The sequence below is a fragment of the Carex rostrata genome, chromosome 4 (assembly GCF_964058835.1).
Source record: "Carex rostrata chromosome 4, lpCarRost1.2, whole genome shotgun sequence".
Classification (NCBI taxonomy): Eukaryota; Viridiplantae; Streptophyta; class Magnoliopsida; order Poales; family Cyperaceae; genus Carex; species Carex rostrata.
In genome coordinates, this window is record NC_135921.1 from 3,133,503 (window position 1) to 3,160,017 (window position 26,515).

Sequence of the window (26,515 nt, forward strand, 5' to 3'; positions counted from 1 at the left end):
ACTCAGGGATAAATGGTTTACGCGTAGCTCACCCACGAAGAAACGAAGCCAGGTCCTTTTTGATGCATATTGAAGCCCATGGGCCACAAGGAAATAAATATCACAGAGTTAATGATTTGATCTTTTCTTCAATATGACTTGACCTAAATAAAAGTTCTTCTTTCTCGCGTGGCTTTGGCGCCTTCATATGATTGGATTTTCAAACTATCTGCAGTTATATAGAATTGGTCCTTGCTCCAATTTAATGCCATATTTTGACTACGTCAGCTACTAGTACGATTGGACCTCTTTTCTCTTGCCTATATAATACATGGAAGCACACCTCTCTTCCCACACTACTACACAACTAAGCAAAGCCAAGAAAATTTTATAAGTAATATAAGTATCAAGATCTCTTTAATCTTGCTAGCTAAAACAGTTCAATTTTTCGATCTCTAGGTGCTGAGATTAATATTACACTTCCATACCGAAGTAAGAAAATCTCCTCTAATGAGTTCTCTAGGAGTGCGCCTTCCGTCAAGCAAAGTTCTAACTAACAGTCCGGCTACACCAAAATCACCACCATCACAAGGCAACATAGTGACGATACTAAGCATCGATGGTGGTGGCGTTAGGGGACTCATCCCTGCTGCTATCCTTACATTCCTTGAATCTAAGCTACAAGTGAGCCAACTATTTATTTTGATAATAAATATTATATTTAACTCAATTTGTATTGTTAATTATCACAAGAATTAAACTAGATAGTCCATAAGATTTATTCAATATGTTTTCTCAAAAAAAAGAAAAAGGATTTATTCAATATGGAAATAAGTATCAAATATTATATGAGGAAAACTTGGTAGTGATTACTTCTTGCGCATGTACTTGTAGGAGCTTGACGGAGAAGATGCAAGAATTGCAGATTATTTTGATGTGATTTCAGGAACTAGTACTGGAGGTTTAGTGGCAACAATGCTTGCTGCTCCTAACAAGCAAAAACGACCTCTCTTCTCAGCTAAAGATATTATAAGCTTCTACAATGAAAACATTCCACATATTTTCCCTTCTAATAGGTATGCCTTTCTGACTGCTCTCTACTCTTTTGGCAGTAATCTACTTCTTCATAAATGCATGCCTTGTGGAACGTATGTAAAAAAAAAACAACATAACAGCGAGTAACTTTTATTGCAGGAATGGAACTGGAGGCTTGCTAGCGAGTATTTTTGGTCCAAGATACACAGGAAAATACCTTCATAGCAAGGTTCAGGAACTGCTCGGTGAAACAAGGCTTCATGATACAGTCACAGAAGTGGTCATCCCAACATTCGACATTAATTATCTTCAGCCGACCATCTTCTCTACGAACGAGGTACAGATAAACATATCACTTGCAAATCTTATTTTTGTGTTTTTCTTAATTTGTGCATCTAAAAATGGAACAGCCGATTTGCTTTACACAAAATTAAATTTGTAAAATTTAGAATGTCAACTAGAATTTACATATATGAGCTTGATAACCTGTAGGCAAAGGTGGATGCATCAAAGGATGCTCTACTATCAGATGTATGTATCAGCACTTCTGCTGCTCCAACATATCTCCCGGCACATCATTTCAAAACTGAGGATCGTCTCGGAAAAACACGGAGCTTCAATCTTGTTGATGGAGGTGTTGCAGCAAATAATCCGGTATATATATCTTTCATAGATAAATGCAATCAAATCACAACCAGTATTCTTACAGTTTTACCTCTTTTATATATGAAATATATTTGTACCAGAAAACACAATGATTGAATAAATTAAATAAATCCCTTATTCTGGATCCAACTAAAAATTTAAAATTATTGCCCAAGTCTCTCATGTTTGAAGTTGGTATGATTAATATTTTCTTCTAAACGTTTAATTTTTCTTTCTTTGTGACATATCAGACACTTCTTGCTATGAATCACGTGACAAAGGAGATTTTGATACAAAGAGGTGATTATTTCCCTGTCAAACCGGTGGATTATGGAAAGTTCCTAATCCTCTCGCTTGGAACGGGAGCTGCAAAACAGGAACACAAGTACAAAGCGGAGGCAGCGGCCAAGTGGGGCCTTCTCAGCTGGTTAACCCATGAAGGATCCAACCCCCTGATAGATTGTTTTAGCCAAGCAAGTGCTGATCTGGTTGATATCCATGCTTCTGTTCTATTTCAAGCATTGCATTGCGAGAAGAACTACTTGCGCATACAGGTAGGAAATTAGCATGATAATTATATTTGATTATTTTCTAAATAATTAGTTTGTTTGAAGCACCAATATTAATTTATTCAGTATTGGTTTATTGTAGGATGATTCCTTAGAGGGCACGGCTGCATCGTTGGACAATTCGTCGAATGAGAACTTGCTAAAACTAGTCCAAATTGGAAATGATCTTCTTACAAAGCCGGTGTCTAGAGTGAACTTGGAGAACGGAAATATTGAACCTGTGCTGAATGGTGGAACAAATGAAGAAGAATTGATTCGGTTTGCCAAGATACTCTCTGATGAGCGGCGCATGAGGCTTATGAAGATGCAAAAGGAATGAGAATTAAGATGAAGATTGAAGAATACTATCTTATCAATAGCTTTTCAGTTTTTTCTGTTTACTAATAATGGTGAGTTTCATTCATTAATTCATTTATCTCCCTGTGTTTATTGATTCAGTTTTTATTTAAGAAAAGTACATGCCTTGCATGTAAAGTCCAATCAATGTGTCATGTGATTGGTACATAGATGTATTAATAAAATTATGTAATGAACTGCTCGTATTGATTTGATTGCTACAGAATTGTGTTTTACAAATTAATTAATTAGCATTTGTCTAACTTTTTTTTTTGACAAAGAAAAAAGGGTCTAGCCCTTGTTTCATTAATCATTTTGGAGTTACAAAAGATATGTAACTAAATAAGAAAAGCAATAAATTCTGCTCAAACATTTGAGCATAAAGCAAATGAAAAGAAACTAAAGAAAACATAATGAAATAGAAAATAAATTTAAAAAACCAAAATTGAAGTATTAAGTAAAATAAGCTAATTTATTCTTGGTGAGCTCCTGTTAATAAACTATATCTCCATTGTGCTTCCACTTGTTGGGATAGTTGCAGTAAATTGCAGTATTCTTCTCTAAAAGTTCTGCTACAGCGTTCCCTCCATATTACAAATTGTGTGATTAACAAGATGGATCTTTCTTTCTTGCTGAACTTTGATTCCTTGAGACTCACTACAGTGTTTTCATTCCCATATGATATTCCTCCAGGTATTTTAACCTTCATCCTTAATTCTATTATCCTGTATAATAGCTTTGCTTGCACACATTCACTGAATAAATGTGAAACCGATTCAGATTGTACCTTGCACATGATACATCTGTTGGTGAGACACCATCCCCGTCTATTTAAATTATCGACCGTCAGTATTTTATTGAAGCACAATAACCATGCAAAAACCTTGAACCTTGGAGGCGCCTTCAATTTCCATATTCTATGGACCGTTTCCTTTCTACTCGGTCTGTTCATTATCGCTTGATATGCTGATTTCACTGTAAAAATTCCTCCTTCTGTCCATCTCCATTTAATTCCATCTTCTATTTGTGATAACTGCACCATTGATGTAGTGATTGCATTCTCTAAGTTTATCATTTCACTTGTTGCTTCCTCTGAAAGGTTATGTATGAAGCAATTTTGAAAAGAACCCGAATTGAAAACTTCTTGCAGTGTTGTTTCATTATCCAATGCATATGTATATAAGTTTGGATAATCTTGGCATAGTAATCCTAAACCCCAGTTCTCCATCCAGAATCGTATGGTAGAACCATCTCCTGGCAATCTTATCATTGATATGATAAACTTGGAATATATACCCTTCAAAGTTTTATTGAAGAAGTATGAGTTCGGATAAGGCCTTTGCAAACCATTTGTGATCTTGAATATTGTCTTCCACAATCTCTGTTTCGGTTCAATCCATTGCCATAACCATTTCATTAGCAATGCCTCATTAAACATGGCCAGATCCATCACACCTAAACCGCCCATCTTCTTTGGTTTGCATACCATTTCCCAATTCGCTAAGTTCAATTTTTTTGTTGTTGGACTTGCACCATGCCACAAGAAACGCCTCCTTATCTTATCAATTTCTTTTAAAACCCATTTTGGTAATACAAAAACCGTCATGTAATATATTGGCAGAGAGGAGAGCACATTATTAAGAAGCACCAATCTTCCGGCAATTGACAATTGCTTTGCTGACCATCCCGCTAATCTTCTCTGAAATCTGTTTATTAAGGGAAGAAATGCTTGTTTGTTTAATGATTTGTAGGATAGAGGAAGACCCAGATATGTGAATGGGAAGCTACCCAGTCTACATCCAATCGTTTGTGCCAAAACTGGTCCCTGTGTTTCTGAGTTTTGTGTGAGCAACAGTTCAGATTTTTGTAAGTTTACTTGAAGACCCGAGATATTTTTGAAGGCCGCAAAAGCAATTGCAAGTATCTGTAGTTGTTGAATCTCCGGTTTGACAAAAAACAATGCATCGTCAGCATATAATAGACACGGCTTCATTCCATGATATGGCAACCTTATCACCCCATTATTTACCAATTTTTTAAACCACCTCGAGATAAAATCCATAGAAATAATAAACAAAAATGGCGACAATGGATCACCTTGTCTCACCCCTCTCTTGAGATTAATCTTCTTTCCTAATAAGCCATTAATAATAACTTGTGACGTGCCTTGAAGTACCGCTTCCTTAATTATTGTAAGCCATCTTAAAGGAAAGCCGAGATTGTGCATGACTTGTGCTAAAAAATTCCAGCTTATTGTGTCAAACGCCTTTTGGATATCTGCCTTGAAAATTGCAAGCGGTATATTCTGATCTTTGCAATTATGAAGAACTTGTTGTGCATATATAAACCCCTCTGTTATTTGGCGACCCTTCACAAAACCTGTTTGTGATATATCCACGATGTTGTGTATATGCTGTTGAACTCTATTTGCAAGTATCTTCGAGAAAATTTTTTGAACAGCATGTATCAAGCTAATTGGCCGAAAATCCTCTGGTCTAACCGCATGCTCTTTTTTCGGTATAAGGACTATATAAGATGTGTTGAGAGGCCTGAGAGATATTCCTTCATGAATTACTCTTTTAAAAACTTGATGAATATCTTTTATTATAACATCACAAAATCTTTTGAAAAATTCTCCCGTGAATCCATCCGGACCCGGGCTTTTATTCGATGGCCATTGATGTATGACATCCTTAATTTCCTGAGTTGATATCTCTTGTACCAAATGTTGTAGATTATGCTTACTTGGATACAAATTTGTCCAACAAATTTCTGGTACTGGGTTTGATTCGGCTCCCATTAATTTGATGTAGTGTTGAAAGAAGGCTTCTCCCTTAGCTCTTTGATCTGTATATTGAACACCATTATACTCAATCTGTGGTACTGCATTAATTCTCTTTGAGTTTGACGCAAAAGAATGGAAGTATTTTGTTCCCTTATCACCATGCAATTCCCACTTTGTTTTTGCTCTCTGTCTCCATAAATCTTCCTCATAAACGGCCAAGTCTGCATATCTTTTCTTGATTAAAGCTGTTACTAGCTTCTCTAAATTTGTTGCTGGTCTAATTTCTTTGACTCCATCCATCCATCCTAGAAAATTTCTGCAACTTCTGATTTGGTCCTTTATTTTCCCTGTTCTTGAATTTGCCCATCCTTTAATATCTTGCTGCAGCCTTTTTATTTTATTGCTTAACTGATTCGGGTCTGTAGCAGTTCCTGTTGATTCCCACGATTGTTTAACCACTCCTTCTAGTTCATCAAACCTTAACCATACATTTTCAAATCTGAAAAAGTTGGTCTTCATAAAGTCTGTCTTTGCCGTGTAAAGAACAGGACAGTGATCCGAGGAGGTATTCGGCAAAGTTTTCTGAGCTGAATTTGGATATATATTATTCCATTCTGTGGAGACTAGGAAACGATCTAGTCTCGCCATAGTTGCTTGATCCTGCCCATTTGACCATGTAAATTGTCCACCATGTAAAGTTGTGTTTAACAAGCCTAGTGAAGAGATGAAATTTGAGAACTGTAGAGGTAACCTCCAATTAGAACTGCTTGGATGATTTCTGTCATGTGCTTCAAGTGTCATGTTGAAGTCCCCACATAAAACCCAAGGAACATTGTTAGAGGGTTTTAGTGCCGCTAATTCTCGAAAAAAGTTTTGTCGATTGCTGCCTGTTGAAGGTCCATACACTCCAGTGAACCAAAATTTTTTTCCATCACCATTACTTTGTAGTAAAACTGAGACAGAATGTTGTCCAATTTCTGTCTGTAGAATTGAGAACTTTCTTGATTGAACCGCCAAAATTATACCTCCTCTTGTGCCTCTTGACTCCAGGACTCGATATGCATCAAGTCTATAACCACAAATTTCCCTAGTAATCTGATCAGAAATATGTTGCAATTTTGTTTCTTGAAAAACTACCACATCCGGATTCTCTAGTATTATTGTTTGTCTCACTGTCAATCTCTTGGTACGCTCATTAAGACCCCGAACATTCCAACTCAGAAAATTATATTTTTGTTTGTAATTCATGGAAACTTTAAATAACAACATCCTTTGACAAACTAAAAACATCTCATTAATACTTTCAGTGGCTGTGAAGCTAGCGCCACTATGATATAACTCAAGACTTTGACTTGAACCTGTTGACTACTCCCACCTTTCCCTTGCAACATCAGAAATTTTAAACCCTCTAAACAGATTCGGGTACTACCCAACTTGACATAATTTAAACTAATCATTTTAAACCTTAAAAAAACTCCAGACCCCACTAGACGGGTACTACCCGTTATTACAATTCTAAACCAATTATTAAGTGCCCTGATGAGCATCCTTCTTGAGAGCTTCCTCAATTTCCTTTTGCACTTCATCAGAAATTTGTATCCCAGCTGTAAAAACCACCGCTTCTGCATGTTCTATGGTTAGAGGATTGGAGGATTGCATATATTCTTCATTCTTCAAGTTGTTAGATTTTATCTTCCTCTTCTTACTTTGCTTTTGGCTTGAAGCATCACCAGCATATCCTTGAGTAATCTGCGCCTTTTGTATAGAGGAAACATAAACACCTTTGTTCTTTGATGATAATCTTACAGACCTCCTTGGTTGATTGCAATCAGCTTGTCCTTCTTCAATTCGTGGTGATTGTTCCAGTAAATTTTCTTGCATGATCTCCTTGTTGCGGTTTTTCAAATCGGCTGTAGGCATTTGTATGTCGCCTCCTTCATCTCTATTTGAAATTTGTTCACCTTCATACCTGTTTGAGATTTGTTCATCTTGAGCTGATAGGACAGACCCCTCTTCCTCTCTATTTAACATTACCTGCTGCTGGACCGTTGCATTTTCAAAAGAGATTGATAAGCCTTTTTCCTCCTCATCCTTGTCATCAAGGCCCGCTGGGCTGCTGAGGTAAGAAAGCCATTCTTCTTCTTCAGCATTTAAAGTCTGCTCAACTGCTGGGTTTTCAGCCTGCTCGGCTGCTGGGTTAACTCGGCCTGTTGGGCTGTCAAACAACTCCTCAATAACTGGACCAGGTAGAGGGACATGGCCCAGCTGAGTAGATGCTCCTTCATTAATTGAATTTTGACTGTTGTAAAGTCTCACCGCAGACCAAGAAATTCTTGCTAGTTCCCCAGAATTTCCAGCATCAACATTGACCCCTTGGTTGGTGGTTTGAATTTTTGCCTCTTTGTTGTAAAACATTGCGTTTAAGATCACACTTCCCATTAACAGAATTAATAGAGACTGCATAGTAACTTGACCATTCATAAATTTATCTTTGACCCAACTATCCTCTCCATTCCCCATTGTTACCAGTCCCTCCATTACCTTTTTGTCTCCATTAATTTGCACTGGACATCTCCTGTTTGGATAGCTCGATGATGAAGCACCAAAATGACCTCCCTGGCCGAACCTCTGATTATTGTAAGGTGGTTGGCGACGGTTGATGCGGTTAATGCGACGAGAATCAGAAGATTGGTTCGATGGTGGTGTTGGTGGTGGTGGTGGAGGCGGTGGGTTACCCATGTTTGGATGTGGTGGAGGTGGGGGAGGGATGTTTCCGGCTCTTAGCATATAACCTTCTAACTCAACTTGAACTATGGTCGAATTTGGGTCATCAGTGAGTAGGATGTTTTTTGGAATGTTTGCTGGGTCATGGCAATTGATTAACACTCTCAGAATTTCATAATTTCCATTTTCAAAAAATGGCGCCACTCTTACCAGATAACCAAAACCAGAGACGAGGTCGGAGAGATCTTCTTTGTTCCAGTATTGCAAAGGAACACCATGTAGTCTAATTCTTGCACGATGAGTTGTTGGCTCGTGAATCATTGTCAGTTCCTCTGTCCACTCAACAAGTTGTACTTCAGCATCTCGATCCAGCGTAAATACACCTACCCTGACTGCTTCATCTCGCATGATTGGATTTGGGAAGGTAGCAATAAAATCACCTATGGAAGGATCAATCTCAGATACGCGGAAGTTCTGTTGTGGTATTCCGAAATATCTCCCCAGGACATTTGCCAGACGGTGTGCAAGATGACGGTCATTGTAATGCGGACCTGTGAAAACTATTGCAGAGCGTACCAAGAATTGATTTTCCTCGGCCATCTCCTCCCTGGGAGGTAGATAGACTCGGAGTTCATTGACTCGACCTTGAATGTTGGCCGGGTCCTGCATCGGTATTCTTTGCCAGTTTGGTGGAGTTGCCATATTTTCCAATTTGCAGCGAAAGTGGTGTGGAATTTTTTGTGTAACCTGTTGCCTTCTTTTTATAGGCATCCAAGACCTGAATTCCTCTCTAGTCTGTTTGTCTTCCTCATTAGTGTCATGCATGAATCTACTGTCCTTCTTGATTGCTGAATTGATTGAATTAGTTGAAGCACGTAATTTGCAATTTTTGAAGAGGTGGTCTATTCCTTGACAATTAAAGCAGCGCCTTTGGTTTTTGCAATACATGCTCTTATGCCCCTTTTGTAAACACCTGAAGCATTTCCCTAGTGTGAACAAATCTGTATGGTGACCTTTGAGTTTTGGCCAGGATTTTTTGACTGAAGAATTTTTGACTAAATTTGATTTGGTAACCCTTCGTCTTCTGGTAACAAGGGTCCATCCATCTTCATCTATTAACTCCTTTCTATTCGGTGTAAATATTGGAGCAGCAGCAACCTTCATGTCATTATTAGGCCTAGTAAAGTCTCCATTAATCTTCAATCCCTGATTTTTGTTATTGCGATTAAATGGAAACACCAGATCTGATGTAAAATCATTTGGTTTTGTAGCGAGAAAGGGTTTTCTGTGTCTAGGGTTTTTGGAAACGAAAGAAGAGGGTGGGAAAGCTGCCACCGTAGCATAGGCTGTCGGATAGGTTTTGGTTGAGATCATGGTTAGTCGACTGACGTCCTCCTTTCTTTTCTTCATAATCGCCATCCTGATCGCCACTCTAGTCGCCATCTTCCTTTCTTGTTAGTATTTGATTTGGTACTTCGCATTTGTCTAACTTTGTACAAATTTTTAACCTTAATTATTTGTGTGTCTGTTTATGTATGATGATAGTGTCATTCTTTTATATTAAAGTCATATCTCATAATATTTAGTTATTTAACTTTACTCATACTTCTGTTTTTTCTATTTTTTCTCAAAATAGAGAAATTATATAGAAAAAAATATTGCCAACCACCCTGTTTGTTATTAAAACCTCAGGCACTCAGGCTCATTGCTGCAATTTCAAGTGTAAAAACATTATGTTAGAATCATATCCGCTAAGAATAAATAAGGTAGTGCTTTTTCTTACGAAATAGGGCTTGCTTACGAAAAAAAATAAGTGAAAAAAATGGTAGTGCTTTTCCTTTTTTCAAATTTCTTTATGCACTGTGTTCCTTTTTTTTGGTCTAATTTTATGTTTTATTTTTGGTTGATGAAAAAATTGATACATGTGTTAATTCCAAATAGAAAGCAAGCACCTAATTGTCTTCAAGACTCAAATCTCTAGATTTTCTCAGTCAAATCTTCAGACTAACCGTTTTCATCTGGATCATGTCTAGAAGGCCGCTAGCAGCTTTGCACTCAAACCAATAACCTTGCTTCACATATTTGTAATGTGATAAGAGTGAGTCTATGGTACTATGCATATTACGATTTGTTACTGTGATACGGCTCTATATTCGAGTTTTCAAATCCTAACGGTCGATCCGAACCGTTCATCTTGTTCTCCATATTAATATGTGTTTGGAGACCAAATTTTACATTTTTTGAAATTTGTTTACTATTTTTTTAGATTTATTGAAAATCACTGTTTTTGGATGGTCCAGAATTTTCAGATCAAGTGATTTTCTAAATATCTAAAAAAATAGTAAAAAAATTTCAAAAAATGTAAAATTTGGTCTCCAAACACATATTAATATGGAGAACAAGATGAACGGTTCGGATCGACCGTTAGAATTTGAAAACTCGAATATAGAGCCGTACCACGGTAACAACCCGTGATATGCATAGTACCATAGACTCACTTTGATTATTTCAAGTCTGTAAAGTGTAAACCTACCAAGTAATCTAATTTTTTTTAATCATTTAAGATGCGGTCCCTATCAAATTTCTAAATTAAAAGTTTTGACCGGGAGCACTTCTAGAAGATCGATAGCAATATTTTCCAGCTAACGACTGACCGGGATCACTTTCAAATATGTAAACCATTCTCCACAAGTTTGTAACCACAACTTTGTAAAATATTGATTTGAAGTCTATAAACCTATAAATTATTCTAAATTTTAAACTTTTTAGATCAAAAGCAAAATGGTACTTCCAATTATTTAAATCTAGGCTAGGTTTATTATAACTTTAAAACTTACTACACAACTTTGTAAAACGTTAATTTGAAGTTTGTAAACTTAACAATTTAAACTATGACTTCTATCCTTTTAGATATGATGCATCTAGATAATAAATCGAATCTTTTAAATCTATAAAGTGTTAATTTCAAATCTATAAACCTAACAACTAATTTCAAAATTTTATTATTTTTATTAAAAGTTTGTATATCTTAGATAAAATGTTTATGTTTTGCAAATCTAACATTCAAACAAACACAACTAAAACTGTTAAAAAGAATTCAAATACATAACAACATAAAAAGACTGAATTGCAAACCTCACATTTTAATTAGGACATTCAACAAAAGAAAAGCATGCAACTTTGTAAATTTTATCTTTTTAGATATGCTGCATTCAAATAATAAATTGAATCATTGGAGTCTGTAAATCTTGTTATACAACTTCATAAATTGCTAATTTCAAGTTCATAAACCTAACAACTAATTTAATAAATTAATAAAATCCTCTATTGACGCCTTCATCTACTGGTAGTACATCTTGACCAATACGTTGTGTAAAAAGTCATATATCTTGATCACAATCAATTATTTTACAGATAATATTTTTTCCTGTTTATTTGATAATTTATTTGTACGGAATAGCTTATTTCATGACATAAATGGTTTGTTGGATTGATCTATTTATTGTTCTGTGAATTATTTATTGCAAAAGAGCAATCGACTACAAAAAATGTTTTTAAAATATAAATTATTTTCACACGTGAAGAGCCTTCCGTTGAACTCAGTTGCTTCCGGACATTGATGCAATATTGGTCAAATCGGACTAAATATTATATACTTTATCCATGCACTATTTGAACTTAATTTCTCATCTTATAACAAAAAAATTCAAATATCAACTTGATTAACCTTGTACCATCAGTTTCGACACGTGAATTAAATCATAGTAGGAAAAATCGGTATCGGTATCGGGATCGGTCCCGGCCGATACCGATACGGGATCGGAGTATCGGATCGGGATCGGCTCAGAATCGGGTTTTTTTTTTCTTTTTTCTTTATGATTTGCTATGTGAGGATCGGCTCAGGATCGGATCGGGGCCGGCCGATACCGATACGGGATCGGAGTATCGGATCGGAATCGGCCGATTTTTCCTACAATGAATTAAATATTAATTACTTGAACAATATCCACCAAAATCACTGATTCATCAAAATTCTAATTTGAATTAGATAAAATAATAATGAGCCATACTTGCTAAAGCATGTGCGCCTTTAAAAGTTTTTAAGTCACAAGCTTGTGGAGTTTTGACTATGGAATTCCTTATCAACTGCTTGGTCAAAATTACTTGATTAATTCCTGAATTAACAAACTTGAATTTACTTGATAAAATGACTGAATTATTAAACATTTGGCGCCGTGCACAACTAGACAATGAAGGATTCATCGCTGGTTCTTGGTCTAAAATCGCGATGTATAAGGGATTCATCGCTGGGTGTTGGCGCGGTCCATAACTGCTAAGGCGCAGCAGAGCCGATGGTTCACGCGCGGCTCACACACGAAGAAACGAAGCCCGGTCCTTTTTCATTTTATTTTTTGGAAAATCTACACGTGTTTCGATGATGTGATCTTTTCTTCAATGTGACTTCGACCAAATAAAAAGTTCTGTTTGTCGCGTGCCATTGGCGCCTTCTTAATTTCTTATCATTGGATTTTTTTTTTTAAATATCTACAGTTTTGCAGAATGGGTCCTTACTACAATTTAATCTTAAATTTTGACTCCTTCAGCTACTTGTACGATTGTACCTCTTTTCTCTTGCCTATATAATACATGAAAGCACACCTCTCTTCCCATACTACTACACAACTAAGCAAAGACAAGAAAATTTTATAAGTAATACAAGCTTCAAGATCTCTTTAATCTTGCTAGCTAAAACATTACAATTTTTCTCTAGCGTGTTGAGATTAATATTACACTTCCATACCGAAGCAAGAAAATCTTCTCTAATGGATTCTCTAGGAGTGCGCATTCCGTCAAGCAAAGTTCTAACTAACAGTCCGGCTACACCAAAATCACCACCATCACAAGGCAACATAGTGACGATACTAAGCATCGATGGTGGTGGCGTTAGGGGACTCATCCCTGCTGCTATCCTTACATTCCTTGAATCTAAGCTACAAGTGAGTTAACTATTTATTTTGACAATAAATATTATATTTAACTCAAGAAACTAGCTAGTCCATAAGATTTAGGGAAATAAGTATCAAATATTATATATAAGGAAAACTTGGTAGTGATTACTTCTTGTGCATGTACTTGTAGGAGCTTGATGGAGAAGATGCAAGAATTGCAGATTATTTTGATGTGATTTCAGGAACTAGTACTGGAGGTTTAGTGGCAACAATGCTTGCTGCTCCTAACAAGCAAAAACGACCTCTCTTCTCAGCTAAAGATATTATAAGTTTCTACAATGAAAACATTCCAAAGATTTTCCCTTCTAATAGGTATGCCTTTCTGACTTCTCTTTACTCTTTTGGCAGTAATCTACTTCTTGTAAATGCATGCTTTGTGGAACGTATGTAAAACCAAATAGTGCAATATACATAATAGTGAGTACCTTTTTTTGTAGGAATGGAACTGGAGGCTTGCTAGCGAGTCTTTCTGGTCCGAGATACACAGGACAATACCTTCATAGCAAGGTTCAGGAACTGCTCGGCCAAACAAGGCTTCATGATACAGTCACAGAAGTGGTCATCCCAACATTCGACATTAATTATCTTCAGCCGACCATCTTCTCTATGAACGAGGTACATATAAATATATCACTTACAAATCTTATTTTTGTGTTTTTCTAAATTTGTGCATCTAAAAATGGAACAGCCGATTTGCTTTACACAAAATTAAATTTGTAAAATTTAGAATGTCAACTAGAATTTACATATATGAGCTTGATAACCTCTAGGCAAAGGTGGATGCATCAAAGGATGCTCTACTATCGGATGTATGTATCAGCACTTCTGCTGCTCCAACATATCTCCCGGCACATCATTTCAAAACTAAGGATCGTCTCGGAAAAACACGGAGCTTCAATCTTGTTGATGGAGGTGTTGCAGCAAATAATCCGGTATATATATCTTTCATAGATAAATGCAATCAAATAACACCATTATGCTTACAGTTTTACCTCTTTTATATATGAATTATATTTGTACCTGAAAACACAATGATTGAATAAATTAAATAAATCCCATATTCTGGATCCAACTAAAATTTCAAAATTATTGCCCAAGTCTCTCAAGTTTGAAGTTGGTATGATTAATATTTTCTTCTAAACAATTTATTTTTTCTTTCTTTGTGACATATCAGACACTTCTTGCTATGAATCACGTGACAAAGGAGATTTTGATACAAAGAGGTGATTATTTCCCTGTCAAACCAGTGGATTATGGGAAGTTCCTTATCCTCTCGCTTGGAACAGGATCAGCAAAACAAGAACAAAAGTACAAAGCGGAGGCAGCGGCCAAGTGGGGCCTTCTCAGCTGGTTAACCCATGATGGATCCAACCCCCTGATCGATTGTTTTAGCCAAGCAAGTGCTGATCTGGTTGATATCCATGCTTCCGTTCTTTTTCAAGCATTACATTGCGAGAAGAACTACTTACGCATACAGGTAGGAATTTAGCATGATAATTATATTTTATTATTTTCTAAATAATTAGTTTCTTTGAAGCACCAATATTAATTTATTCAGTATTATATTATTGTAGGATGATTCCTTAGAGGGCACCGCTGCATCGTTGGACAATTCATCGAATGAGAACTTGTTAAAACTAGTCCAAATTGGTAATGAGCTTCTTAAAAAGCCGGTGTCTAGAGTGAACTTGGATAAAGGAAATATTGAACCTGTGCTGAATGGGGGAACAAATGAAGAAGAATTGATTCGGTTTGCCAAGATACTCTCTGATCAGCGGCGCATGAGGCTTATGAAGATGCAAAAGGAATGAGAATTAAGATGAAGATTGAAGAATACTATCTTATCAATAGCTTTTCAGTTTTTTCTGTTTACTAATAATGCTGAGTTTCATTCATTAATATATTTATCTCTCTGTGTAAATTGATTCAGTTTTAATTTAAGAAAAGAACATACCTTGCATGTAAAGTCCAATTAATGTGTCTTGTGATTGGTAGATAGATGTATTAATAAAATTATGTAATGAACTACTGGTATTGATTTGATTGCTACAGAATTGTGTTTTACAAATTAATTAATTAGCTTTTGTCTAACTTTGTACAAAGTTTGAACCTTAATTATGTAATGAACTAATGGTATTGATTTGATTGCTACAGAATGGTGTCATTCTTTTTATATTGAAGTCCTGTCTCATAATATTTAGTTATTTACCTTTACTCAATACTTCTCTTCTTCTTCTTTTTCCTTTTTCTTTTTTTCTCAAAATAGAGAAATTATAAAAGAACAATATATAATTGCCAAACAACCTGCTCGTTATTAAAACCTTAGGCTCTCAGGCCCATTGCTGCAATTTCAAGTGTAAAAACATTATGTTAGAATCTTAGCCGCTGAGGACCAATAAGGTAGTGCTTTTTCTTACAAAATAGGGTTTGCTTACGAAAAAAATAATTGAAAAAAAAAGTAGTGTTTTTCCTTTTTTCAAATTTCTTTATGCACTGTGTTCCTTTTTTTTGTCTAATTTTATGTTTTATTTTTGGTTGATGAAAAATTCGATACATGTGTTAATTACAAAAAGAAAACAAATAATTGTCTTCAAAACTCAAATTTCTAGATTTTTCTCTGTCAAATCTTCAAACTGTTTCGATGATCGGGATCATGTCTAGCTAGAAGGCCACTAGCACCTTTGCACTAAAGCTAACGACATAGTGAAGCTTGCTCAATGTGATGATTTCAAGTCTGTACAGTGTAAACCTATCAAGTAATTTAATTTTTTTAATCATTTTTGTAAACCTATCAAATTTCTAGATTAAAAGTTTTTACCAGAACCAATTCTAAAAGGTCGAAAGCGATATTTTAAAGCTAAAGACTGACCGGAGTCACTTTCAAATATGTAAACCGTTCTCCACAACTTTATAAAATATTGATTTGAAATCTATAAACCTATAAATTATTCTAAATTTTAAACTTTTTAGATCAAGTGTTAAATGCTACTTCCAATTATTTAAATCCAATTATTTAAATCTAAGCAAGGTTTATTATAACATTAAAACTTACTACACAACTTTGTAAAACATTAATTCGAAGTTTGTAAACCAAGCTAACAAAGTAAACTATGACTTTTATCTTTTTAGATATATGATGCATCTAGATAATAAAATCGAACCTTTTAAATTTGTAAAGTGGTAATTTCAAATCTATAAACCTAACAACTAATTTCAAAATTTTATTATTTTTATTACAAGTTTGTATATCTTTGATAAAATGTTTATATTTTGCAAATCTAACATTTAAACAAACACAACTAAAACTGTTAAAAATAATTCAAATACATAACAACATAAAAAAACTGAATTGCAAAGATAACATTTTAATTAGGATATTCAACAAATGAAAAGCATGCAACTTAATTTGTAAATATTTATATTTTTAGATGTGATGCATTCAAATAATAAATTGAATCATTGGAGTCTGTAAATCTTGTTATACACAACTTCATAAATTGCTAATTTCACGTTTGTAAACCTAACAACTAATTTAATAAGTTAATAAAATCCTCTATTGACGCGCGCCTTCATCAACATCTTGACCAGTTGTGTAAAAAGTCATATCTTGATCTCAATCAATTATTTTACAGAATATTTTTTCCGGTTTATTTGATAATTTATTTGTACATAATAGCTTATTTCATGACATAAATGATTTGTTGGATTGATCTTTTTATTGTTTTGTGAATTGTTTATTGCAAAGAGCAATCGACTACAAAAAAATGTTTTTAAAATATAAATTATTTTCACACGCGAAGAGCCTTCCGTTGAAGTCAGTTGCTTCCGGACCTTGATGCAGTATTGGTCAAATCGGACAGAATATTATATACTTTATCCGTGCACTATTTTTGATCTGACTAAGCATAATTTTTGAACTTTCTCATCTTATAACAAAAAAATTCAAATATCAACTTGATTAACCTTATACCATAAGTTTGGACAAGTGAATTTAATATTCATTACTTGAACAATATCCACCAAAATCACTGATTCGATCGTCAAAATTATAATTTGAATTGGATAAAATAATAATGAGCCATACTTGCTAAAGCACGTGCGCCTTTAAAAGTTTTTAAGTCACAAGCTTGTGGAGTTTTGACTTTTGAATCCCTTATCACTGATTGGTCAAAATAACTCGATTAATGAAACAAAATTGAATCTAATACAATGACAGAATTATTAAACATTTGGCGCCGTGTACAGAATTATTAACTTGATATTGAAAATACTTTCATACTTCATTGGTTTTTCCATGTAGCTAGAAATTATTTGTCTAATACAATCACATGCAGCCAGCTATAATTTTTTCCTGTTTACTTTATAATTTATGTGTTATTTTATAATATAATTGGTATTGTTGATTGATATTTTATTCTTGTCTAAATTGTTTATTGCAAAGACAAATGGACGACAAAAATTGTTTTTAAATATAAATTATTTTCAAACATGGATAGCCTTCATATGCAAAGGTTGAAGTCAGTTGCTCCATGGCCGGAATTTGATACAATAATGGTCAAATGAAACTGAAAAACATGTACTTTATCCTATATGTTGGATCTGAGTCATCTTCCTAAACAAGATTCAATATTAACTAATAACTTGTTAGTGGGTCTATAACACACTACACAACCATAAAAATATCAAGACATCCGAAAATAACTTTTAGTTTGATGGTAAAGACAATATTATGACTGTAAAAGGTGGTATATTCAAAAATCCGAGAAGAGATTTATTGTGAATATTAAACAATTAAGTGACTTAATGTTCAACTTCACTGAAAAATATATCAATACATCAATTTATTAATACATTGAAATTTATTGGTATATATATTGAACATCATATTAAGAAGTTTTACAACTAATCAATTAGTACTAAACTTATGCCGCACTATTCAACCACCACAACTAAAATATATTGGCGCAAGTCAAGCAGATTCGGCAGCAGCACAGCTAGCATATTTGTTTCTTATTTAGGTTGTCTAAAGATAGAAGGAAAAATATGTAAAGATAGGGTTAAGGATACTAATGTATTTGTTTCCCTAGTTTATTATTTCCTATTTTCATTTCTAAGCTTGCTATTTGAAGAGGCTGCTGGATCCGAAATTGATCAATATAGAATTTTGTATCACAGATTTTTTTATCAATAAAACATGGGTGGGAAGGGAGTTTCATGGGAGTTGTGTGTTGTTTACTCTTTTTTCTCATAAGTTGTCATGGTATCAGAGCACAAGTGTCGATTTTGAGCATTTCTGAAGCCGGATCAGATCCGTGTTATTCCTCTGTTTTTTTTTTAATCTGTTTTTTTCTTTCTGATTTTGTTTTTCTTTCTCCTCTGATTTCTGAGTGTGAGAAGAATGTCTGAGCCAATAGAAAAATCTGTGGAGAAATCTGAATCCGTTCTACTCTTGGAGAGTTTGACTACAACCTTGTCACAACTATTACAACAAAAATCGGACAACTCTAATCTAAATGGGCACATTTCAGCCATGACGAACAAACTCGATCGGAAGAACTTCAACCTGTGGTCGCAGATGTTGAAGATGAAACTGTCAGGGAAGGATAAACTCGGCTATATCGATGGGTCAATTCTCAAACCCAAGTCAATTGATGGCTATCGCAAGTTGCAGATGGAAGACTCCTCAGTTAAAGATTACATAATTGAATCCATGGATCCCTCCTTAGTAGGTAATTTCTTCCTTTCTCTACGACCAAAGAGGTATGGGACTCGATAAGAACAACCTTTTTTTATGGAGATGATTTGACCTAGTTTTTTGACTTGAAAAGGAGAGTTAATCGTGTCAAACAAGGTGGTGGTTCTGTTGAGGTTTATTACACCCAATTACAGGGGATATGGAAAGAGTTAGATATACGTAGGCCAAACCCTATGACCTCCCCTAATTAATATTGAGAAATGTAATTACCTTGTTCAAGAATATCGTGTTTTGACCTTTCTGGATAGTCTTGATGACCGCTTGGATTCCATCTGGGCAACTGTCCTACAACTAAAACCTTTTCCCACAATAGAACAAGCTTTTGCCTTAGTACGTAGAGAAAAAAACTGTCAAATTGTAATGTTAAATTGTTTAAATTGTTTATTGCAATTTGTCTAAATTGTTTATTGCAAAGACAAATGGACTACAACAATTATTTTTAAATATAAATTATTTTCACACATGGAGAGCCTTCAATTCTTATGCAAAGGTTGAAGTCAGTTGCTTCGGAATTTGATAAATAATGGTCAAAAATGAGACTGAAAAACATATACTTTATCCTATATATTGGATCTGAGTCATCTGCTTAAACAAGATTCAATTTTAACTAATAACTTGTTATTGGGTTTATGACACACTAGTCAAACATATCAAGACATCCGGAAATAATTTTTTGTTTGATGGTAAAGACAATATTATGTCCGTGAATGGTGGTATATTCGAAAATCCGAGAAGAGATTTATTGTGAATATTAAATAATAAAGTGACTTGATATTCAACTTCACTGAAAAATTATCAATACATCAATTTATTAATACATTGAAATTTATTGGTACATATATTGATCATAAAATTAAGAAGTTTTACAACTAATCAGTTAGTACTAACCCTATACCGCACTATTCAACAACTACCATATAATATTACATTTAAGTCTTGGAATTATCTATATAACATGTCATGTGCCAAAAAATTTATTGAGATAATTAAAATTGATCAGTATTTTGAAATTTATCATGATCTCATCTCATAATTAACACAAATATATGTCCTAGTTAACATCATTGAAGCAATCTAATCATATGTCCTTAGTATCATCTTTAGACTTATGTTATCAAACTGACAACTTAAGTCAAAGTTATAAAAAGTTACGACATCATTCATCAATATATAATGGTAGCTTGATAATTTTAAAAATAATTCATCAAATATGACAAATAAATTTGACAAAATAATCATCAGTCATACTTTCTGTAGCACGTGGCGCCATCAAAAATTTAAATATGTAACTTGGTTAACCTTGTACCGCAAGTTTAGGTTATTGAATTGATCAACATTGATTACTTAACAATATCCACCGGAAACACTGTTTCATCAAATTCAAATTTTTACTTGATCAATTAATCATGAACCATACTTGCTAAGCACGTGGCATCATCCAAATCCCAAGCTTGTGGAGTTTTGACTTTTGAATTCCCGCATTAGCAAAAATCGCGGTCTACGAATCGCAGAGACAGAACGAGTTGGCGCTGTCCATAGTCGCGGCTCACGTGACTCAGGGATAAATGGTTTACGCGTAGCTCACCCACGAAGAAACGAAGCCAGGTCCTTTTTGATGCATATTGAAGCCCATGGGCCACAAGGAAATAAATATCACAGAGTTAATGATTTGATCTTTTCTTCAATATGACTTGACCTAAATAAAAGTTCTTCTGTCTCGCGTGGCTTTGGCGCCTTCATATGATTGGATTTTCAAACTATCTGCAGTTATATAGAATTGGTCCTTGCTCCAATTTAATGCCATATTTTGACTACGTCAGCTACTAGTACGATTGGACCTCTTTTCTCTTGCCTATATAATACATGGAAGCACACCTCTCTTCCCACACTACTACACAACTAAGCAAAGCCAAGAAAATTTTATAAGTAATATAAGTATCAAGATCTCTTTAATCTTGCTAGCTAAAACAGTTCAATTTTTCGATCTCTAGGTGCTGAGATTAATATTACACTTCCATACCGAAGTAAGAAAATCTCCTCTAATGAGTTCTCTAGGAGTGCGCCTTCCGTCAAGCAAAGTTCTAACTAACAGTCCGGCTACACCAAAATCACCACCATCACAAGGCAACATAGTGACGATACTAAGCATCGATGGTGGTGGCGTTAGGGGACTCATCCCTGCTGCTATCCTTACATTCCTTGAATCTAAGCTACAAGTGAGCCAACTATTTATTTTGATAATAAATACTATATTTAACTCAATTTGTATTGTTAATTATCACAAGAATTAAACTAGATAGTCCATAAGATTTATTCAATATGTTTTCTCAAAAAAAAGAAAAAGGATTTATTCAATATGGAAATAAGTATCAAATATTATATGAGGAAAACTTGGTAGTGATTACTTCTTGCGCATGTACTTGTAGGAGCTTGACGGAGAAGATGCAAGAATTGCAGATTATTTTGATGTGATTTCAGGAACTAGTACTGGAGGTTTAGTGGCAACAATGCTTGCTGCTCCTAACAAGCAAAAACGACCTCTCTTCTCAGCTAAAGATATTATAAGCTTCTACAATGAAAACATTCCACAGATTTTCCCTTCTAATAGGTATGCCTTTCTGACTGCTCTCTACTCTTTTGGCAGTAATCTACTTCTTCATAAATCCATGCCTTGTGGAACGTATGTAAAAAAAAAAAACATAATAGCGAGTAACTTTTATTACAGGAATGGAACTGGAGGCTTGCTAGCGAGTATTTTTGGTCCAAGATACACAGGAAAATACCTTCATAGCAAGGTTCAGGAACTGCTCGGTGAAACAAGGCTTCATGATACAGTCACAGAAGTGGTCATCCCAACATTTGACATTAATTATCTTCAGCCGACCATCTTCTCTACGAACGAGGTACACATAAACATATCACTTGCAAATCTTATTTTTGTGTTTTTCTTAATTTGTGCATCTAAAAATGGAACAGCCGATTTGCTTTACACAAAATTTAATTTGTAAAATTTAGAATGTCAACTAGAATTTACATATATGAGCTTGATAACCTGTAGGCAAAGGTGGATGCATCAAAGGATGCTCTACTATCAGATGTATGTATCAGCACTTCTACTGCTCCAACATATCTCCCAGCACATCATTTCAAAACTAAGGATCGTCTCGGAAAAACACGGAGCTTCAACCTTGTTGATGGAGGTGTTGCAGCAAATAATCCGGTATATATATCTTTCATAGATAAATGCAATCAAATCACAACCAGTATTCTTACAGTTTTACCTCTTTTATATATGAAATATATTTGTACCAGAAAACACAATGATTGAATAAATTAAATAAATCCCTTATTCTGGATCCAACTAAAAATTCAAAATTATTGCCCATGTCTCTCATGTTTGAAGTTGGTATGATTAATATTTTCTTCTAAACGTTTTATTTTTATTTCTTTGTGACATATCAGACACTTCTTGCTATGAATCACGTGACAAAGGAGATTTTGATACAAAGAGGTGATTATTTCCCTGTCAAACCGGTGGATTATGGAAAGTTCCTAATCCTCTCGCTTGGAACGGGATCTGCAAAACAGGAACATAAGTACAAAGCCGAGGCAGCGGCCAAGTGGGGCCTTCTCTGCTGGTTAACCCATGAAGGATCCAACCCCCTGATTGATTGTTTTAGCCAAGCAAGTGCTGATCTGGTTGATATCCATGCTTCTGTTCTTTTTCAAGCATTGCATTGCGAGAAGAACTACTTGCGCATACAGGTAGGAAATTAGCATGATAATTATATTTGATTATTTTCTAAATAATTAGTTTGTTTGAAGCACCAATATTAATTTATTCAGTATTGGTTTATTGTAGGATGATTCCTTAGAGGGCACGGCTGCATCGTTGGACAATTCGTCGAATGAGAACTTGCTAAAACTAGTCCAAATTGGAAATGATCTTCTTACAAAGCCGGTGTCTAGAGTGAACTTGGAGAACGGAAATATTGAACCTGTGCTGAATGGTGGAACAAATGAAGAAGAATTGATTCGGTTTGCCAAGATACTCTCTGATGAGCGGCGCATGAGGCTTATGAAGATGCAAAAGGAATGAGAATTAAGATGAAGATTGAAGAATACTATCTTATCAATAGCTTTTCAGTTTTTTCTGTTTACTAATAATGGTGAGTTTCATTCATTAATTCATTTATCTCCCTGTGTTTATTGATTCAGTTTTTATTTAAGAAAAGTACATGCCTTGCATGTAAAGTCCAATCAATGTGTCATGTGATTGGTACATAGATGTATTAATAAAATTATGTAATGAACTGCTCGTATTGATTTGATTGCTACAGAATTGTGTTTTACAAATTAATTAATTAGCATTTGTCTAACTTTTTTTTTTGACAAAGAAAAAAGGGTCTAGCCCTTGTTTCATTAATCATTTTGGAGTTACAAAAGATATGTAACTAAATAAGAAAAGCAATAAATTCTGCTCAAACATTTGAGCATAAAGCAAATGAAAAGAAACTAAAGAAAACATAATGAAATAGAAAATAAATTTAAAAAACCAAAATTGAAGTATTAAGTAAAATAAGCTAATTTATTCTTGGTGAGCTCCTGTTAATAAACTATATCTCCATTGTGCTTCCACTTGTTGGGATAGTTGCAGTAAATTGCAGTATTCTTCTCTAAAAGTTCTGCTACAGCGTTCCCTCCATATTACAAATTGTGTGATTAACAAGATGGATCTTTCTTTCTTGCTGAACTTTGATTCCTTGAGACTCACTACAGTGTTTTCATTCCCATATGATATTCCTCCAGGTATTTTAACCTTCATCCTTAATTCTATTATCCTGTATAATAGCTTTGCTTGCACACATTCACTGAATAAATGTGAAACCGATTTAGATTGTACCTTGCACATGATACATCTGTTGGTGAGACACCATCCCCGTCTATTTAAATTATCGACCGTCAGTATTTTATTGAAGCACAATTAACCATGCAAAAACCTTGAACCTTGGAGGCGCCTTCAATTTCCATATTCTATGGACCGTTTCCTTTCTACTCGGTCTGTTCATTATCGCTTGATATGCTGATTTCACTGTAAAAATTCCTCCTTCTGTCCATCTCCATTTAATTCCATCTTCTGTTTGTGATAACTGCACCATTGATGTAGTGATTGCATTCTCTAAGTTTATCATTTCACTTGTTGCTTCCTCTGAAAGGTTATGTATGAAGCAATTTTGAAAAGAACCCGAATTGAAAACTTCTTGCAGTGTTGTTTCATTATCCAATGCATATGTATATAAGTTTGGATAATCTTGGCATAGTAATCCTAAACCCCAGTTCTCCATCCAGAATCGTATGGTAGAACCATCTCCTGGCAATCTTATCATTGATATGATAAACTTGGAATATATACCCTTCAAAGTTTTATTGAAGAAGTATGAGTTCGGATAAGGCCTTTGCAAACCATTTGTGATCTTGAATATTGTCTTCCACAATCTCTGTTTCGGTTCAATCCATTGCCATAACCATTTCATTAGCAATGCCTCATTAAACATGGCCAGATCCATCACACCTAAACCGCCCATCTTCTTTGGTTTGCATACCATTTCCCAATTCGCTAAGTTCAATTTTTTTGTTGTTGGACTTGCACCATGCCACAAGAAACGCCTCCTTATCTTATCAATTTCTTTTAAAACCCATTTTGGTAATACAAAAACCGTCATGTAATATATTGGCAGAGAGGAGAGCACATTATTAAGAAGCACCAATCTTCCGGCAATTGACAATTGCTTTGCTGACCATCCCGCTAATCTTCTCTGAAATCTGTTTATTAAGGGAAGAAATGCTTGTTTGTTTAATGATTTGTAGGATAGAGGAAGACCCAGATATGTGAATGGGAAGCTACCCAGTCTACATCCAATCGTTTGTGCCAAAACTGGTCCCTGTGTTTCTGAGTTTTGTGTGAGCAACAGTTCAGATTTTTGTAAGTTTACTTGAAGACCCGAGATATTTTTGAAGGCCGCAAAAGCAATTGCAAGTATCTGTAGTTGTTGAATCTCCGGTTTGACAAAAAACAATGCATCGTCAGCATATAATAGACACGGCTTCATTCCATGATATGGCAACCTTATCACCCCATTATTTACCAATTTTTTAAACCACCTCGAGATAAAATCCATAGAAATAATAAACAAAAATGGCGACAATGGATCACCTTGTCTCACCCCTCTCTTGAGATTAATCTTCTTTCCTAATAAGCCATTAATAATAACTTGTGACGTGCCTTGAAGTACCGCTTCCTTAATTATTGTAAGCCATCTTAAAGGAAAGCCGAGATTGTGCATGACTTGTGCTAAAAAATTCCAGCTTATTGTGTCAAACGCCTTTTGGATATCTGCCTTGAAAATTGCAAGCGGTATATTCTGATCTTTGCAATTATGAAGAACTTGTTGTGCATATATAAACCCCTCTGTTATTTGGCGACCCTTCACAAAACCTGTTTGTGATATATCCACGATGTTGTGTATATGCTGTTGAACTCTATTTGCAAGTATCTTCGAGAAAATTTTTTGAACAGCATGTATCAAGCTAATTGGCCGAAAATCCTCTGGTCTAACCGCATGCTCTTTTTTCGGTATAAGGACTATATAAGATGTGTTGAGAGGCCTGAGAGATATTCCTTCATGAATTACTCTTTTAAAAACTTGATGAATATCTTTTATTATAACATCACAAAATCTTTTGAAAAATTCTCCCGTGAATCCATCCGGACCCGGGCTTTTATTCGATGGCCATTGATGTATGACATCCTTAATTTCCTGAGTTGATATCTCTTGTACCAAATGTTGTAGATTATGCTTACTTGGATACAAATTTGTCCAACAAATTTCTGGTACTGGGTTTGATTCGGCTCCCATTAATTTGATGTAGTGTTGAAAGAAGGCTTCTCCCTTAGCTCTTTGATCTGTATATTGAACACCATTATACTCAATCTGTGGTACTGCATTAATTCTCTTTGAGTTTGACGCAAAAGAATGGAAGTATTTTGTTCCCTTATCACCATGCAATTCCCACTTTGTTTTTGCTCTCTGTCTCCATAAATCTTCCTCATAAACGGCCAAGTCTGCATATCTTTTCTTGATTAAAGCTGTTACTAGCTTCTCTAAATTTGTTGCTGGTCTAATTTCTTTGACTCCATCCATCCATCCTAGAAAATTTCTGCAACTTCTGATTTGGTCCTTTATTTTCCCTGTTCTTGAATTTGCCCATCCTTTAATATCTTGCTGCAGCCTTTTTATTTTATTGCTTAACTGATTCGGGTCTGTAGCAGTTCCTGTTGATTCCCACGATTGTTTAACCACTCCTTCTAGTTCATCAAACCTTAACCATACATTTTCAAATCTGAAAAAGTTGGTCTTCATAAAGTCTGTCTTTGCCGTGTAAAGAACAGGACAGTGATCCGAGGAGGTATTCGGCAAAGTTTTCTGAGCTGAATTTGGATATATATTATTCCATTCTGTGGAGACTAGGAAACGATCTAGTCTCGCCATAGTTGCTTGATCCTGCCCATTTGACCATGTAAATTGTCCACCATGTAAAGTTGTGTTTAACAAGCCTAGTGAAGAGATGAAATTTGAGAACTGTAGAGGTAACCTCCAATTAGAACTGCTTGGATGAT

General features: G+C 34.9%; 1 protein-coding gene and 2 pseudogenes across 3 annotated transcripts; all 3 read left to right on the forward strand.

The window, feature by feature from the left end:
* Nucleotides 1-334: 334 nt before the first annotated feature.
* On the forward strand, nucleotides 335-2,559 carry LOC144552451 (patatin-like protein 2; annotated as a pseudogene). Its single transcript, XR_013511155.1, has 6 exons — nucleotides 335-663; nucleotides 874-1,055; nucleotides 1,174-1,351; nucleotides 1,507-1,668; nucleotides 1,911-2,213; nucleotides 2,311-2,559. The product of XR_013511155.1 is annotated as a patatin-like protein 2 (transcript).
* A 10,194-nt stretch (nucleotides 2,560-12,753) lies between these two features.
* LOC144552452 (patatin-like protein 2) lies at nucleotides 12,754-14,905 on the forward strand (annotated as a pseudogene). The gene is made up of 6 exons (XR_013511156.1): nucleotides 12,754-13,070; nucleotides 13,213-13,394; nucleotides 13,520-13,697; nucleotides 13,853-14,014; nucleotides 14,257-14,559; nucleotides 14,657-14,905. The product of XR_013511156.1 is annotated as a patatin-like protein 2 (transcript).
* Nucleotides 14,906-19,360: 4,455 nt separating this feature from the next.
* On the forward strand, nucleotides 19,361-22,936 carry LOC144552453 (patatin-like protein 2). The gene is made up of 7 exons (XM_078300434.1): nucleotides 19,361-19,394; nucleotides 20,941-21,053; nucleotides 21,264-21,477; nucleotides 21,586-21,740; nucleotides 21,896-22,057; nucleotides 22,300-22,602; nucleotides 22,700-22,936. Exons 1-7 carry the CDS (start codon nucleotides 19,361-19,363, stop codon nucleotides 22,934-22,936), a joined length of 1,218 nt encoding a protein of 405 aa, XP_078156560.1.
* The last annotated feature ends 3,579 nt before the right edge of the window (nucleotides 22,937-26,515 follow it).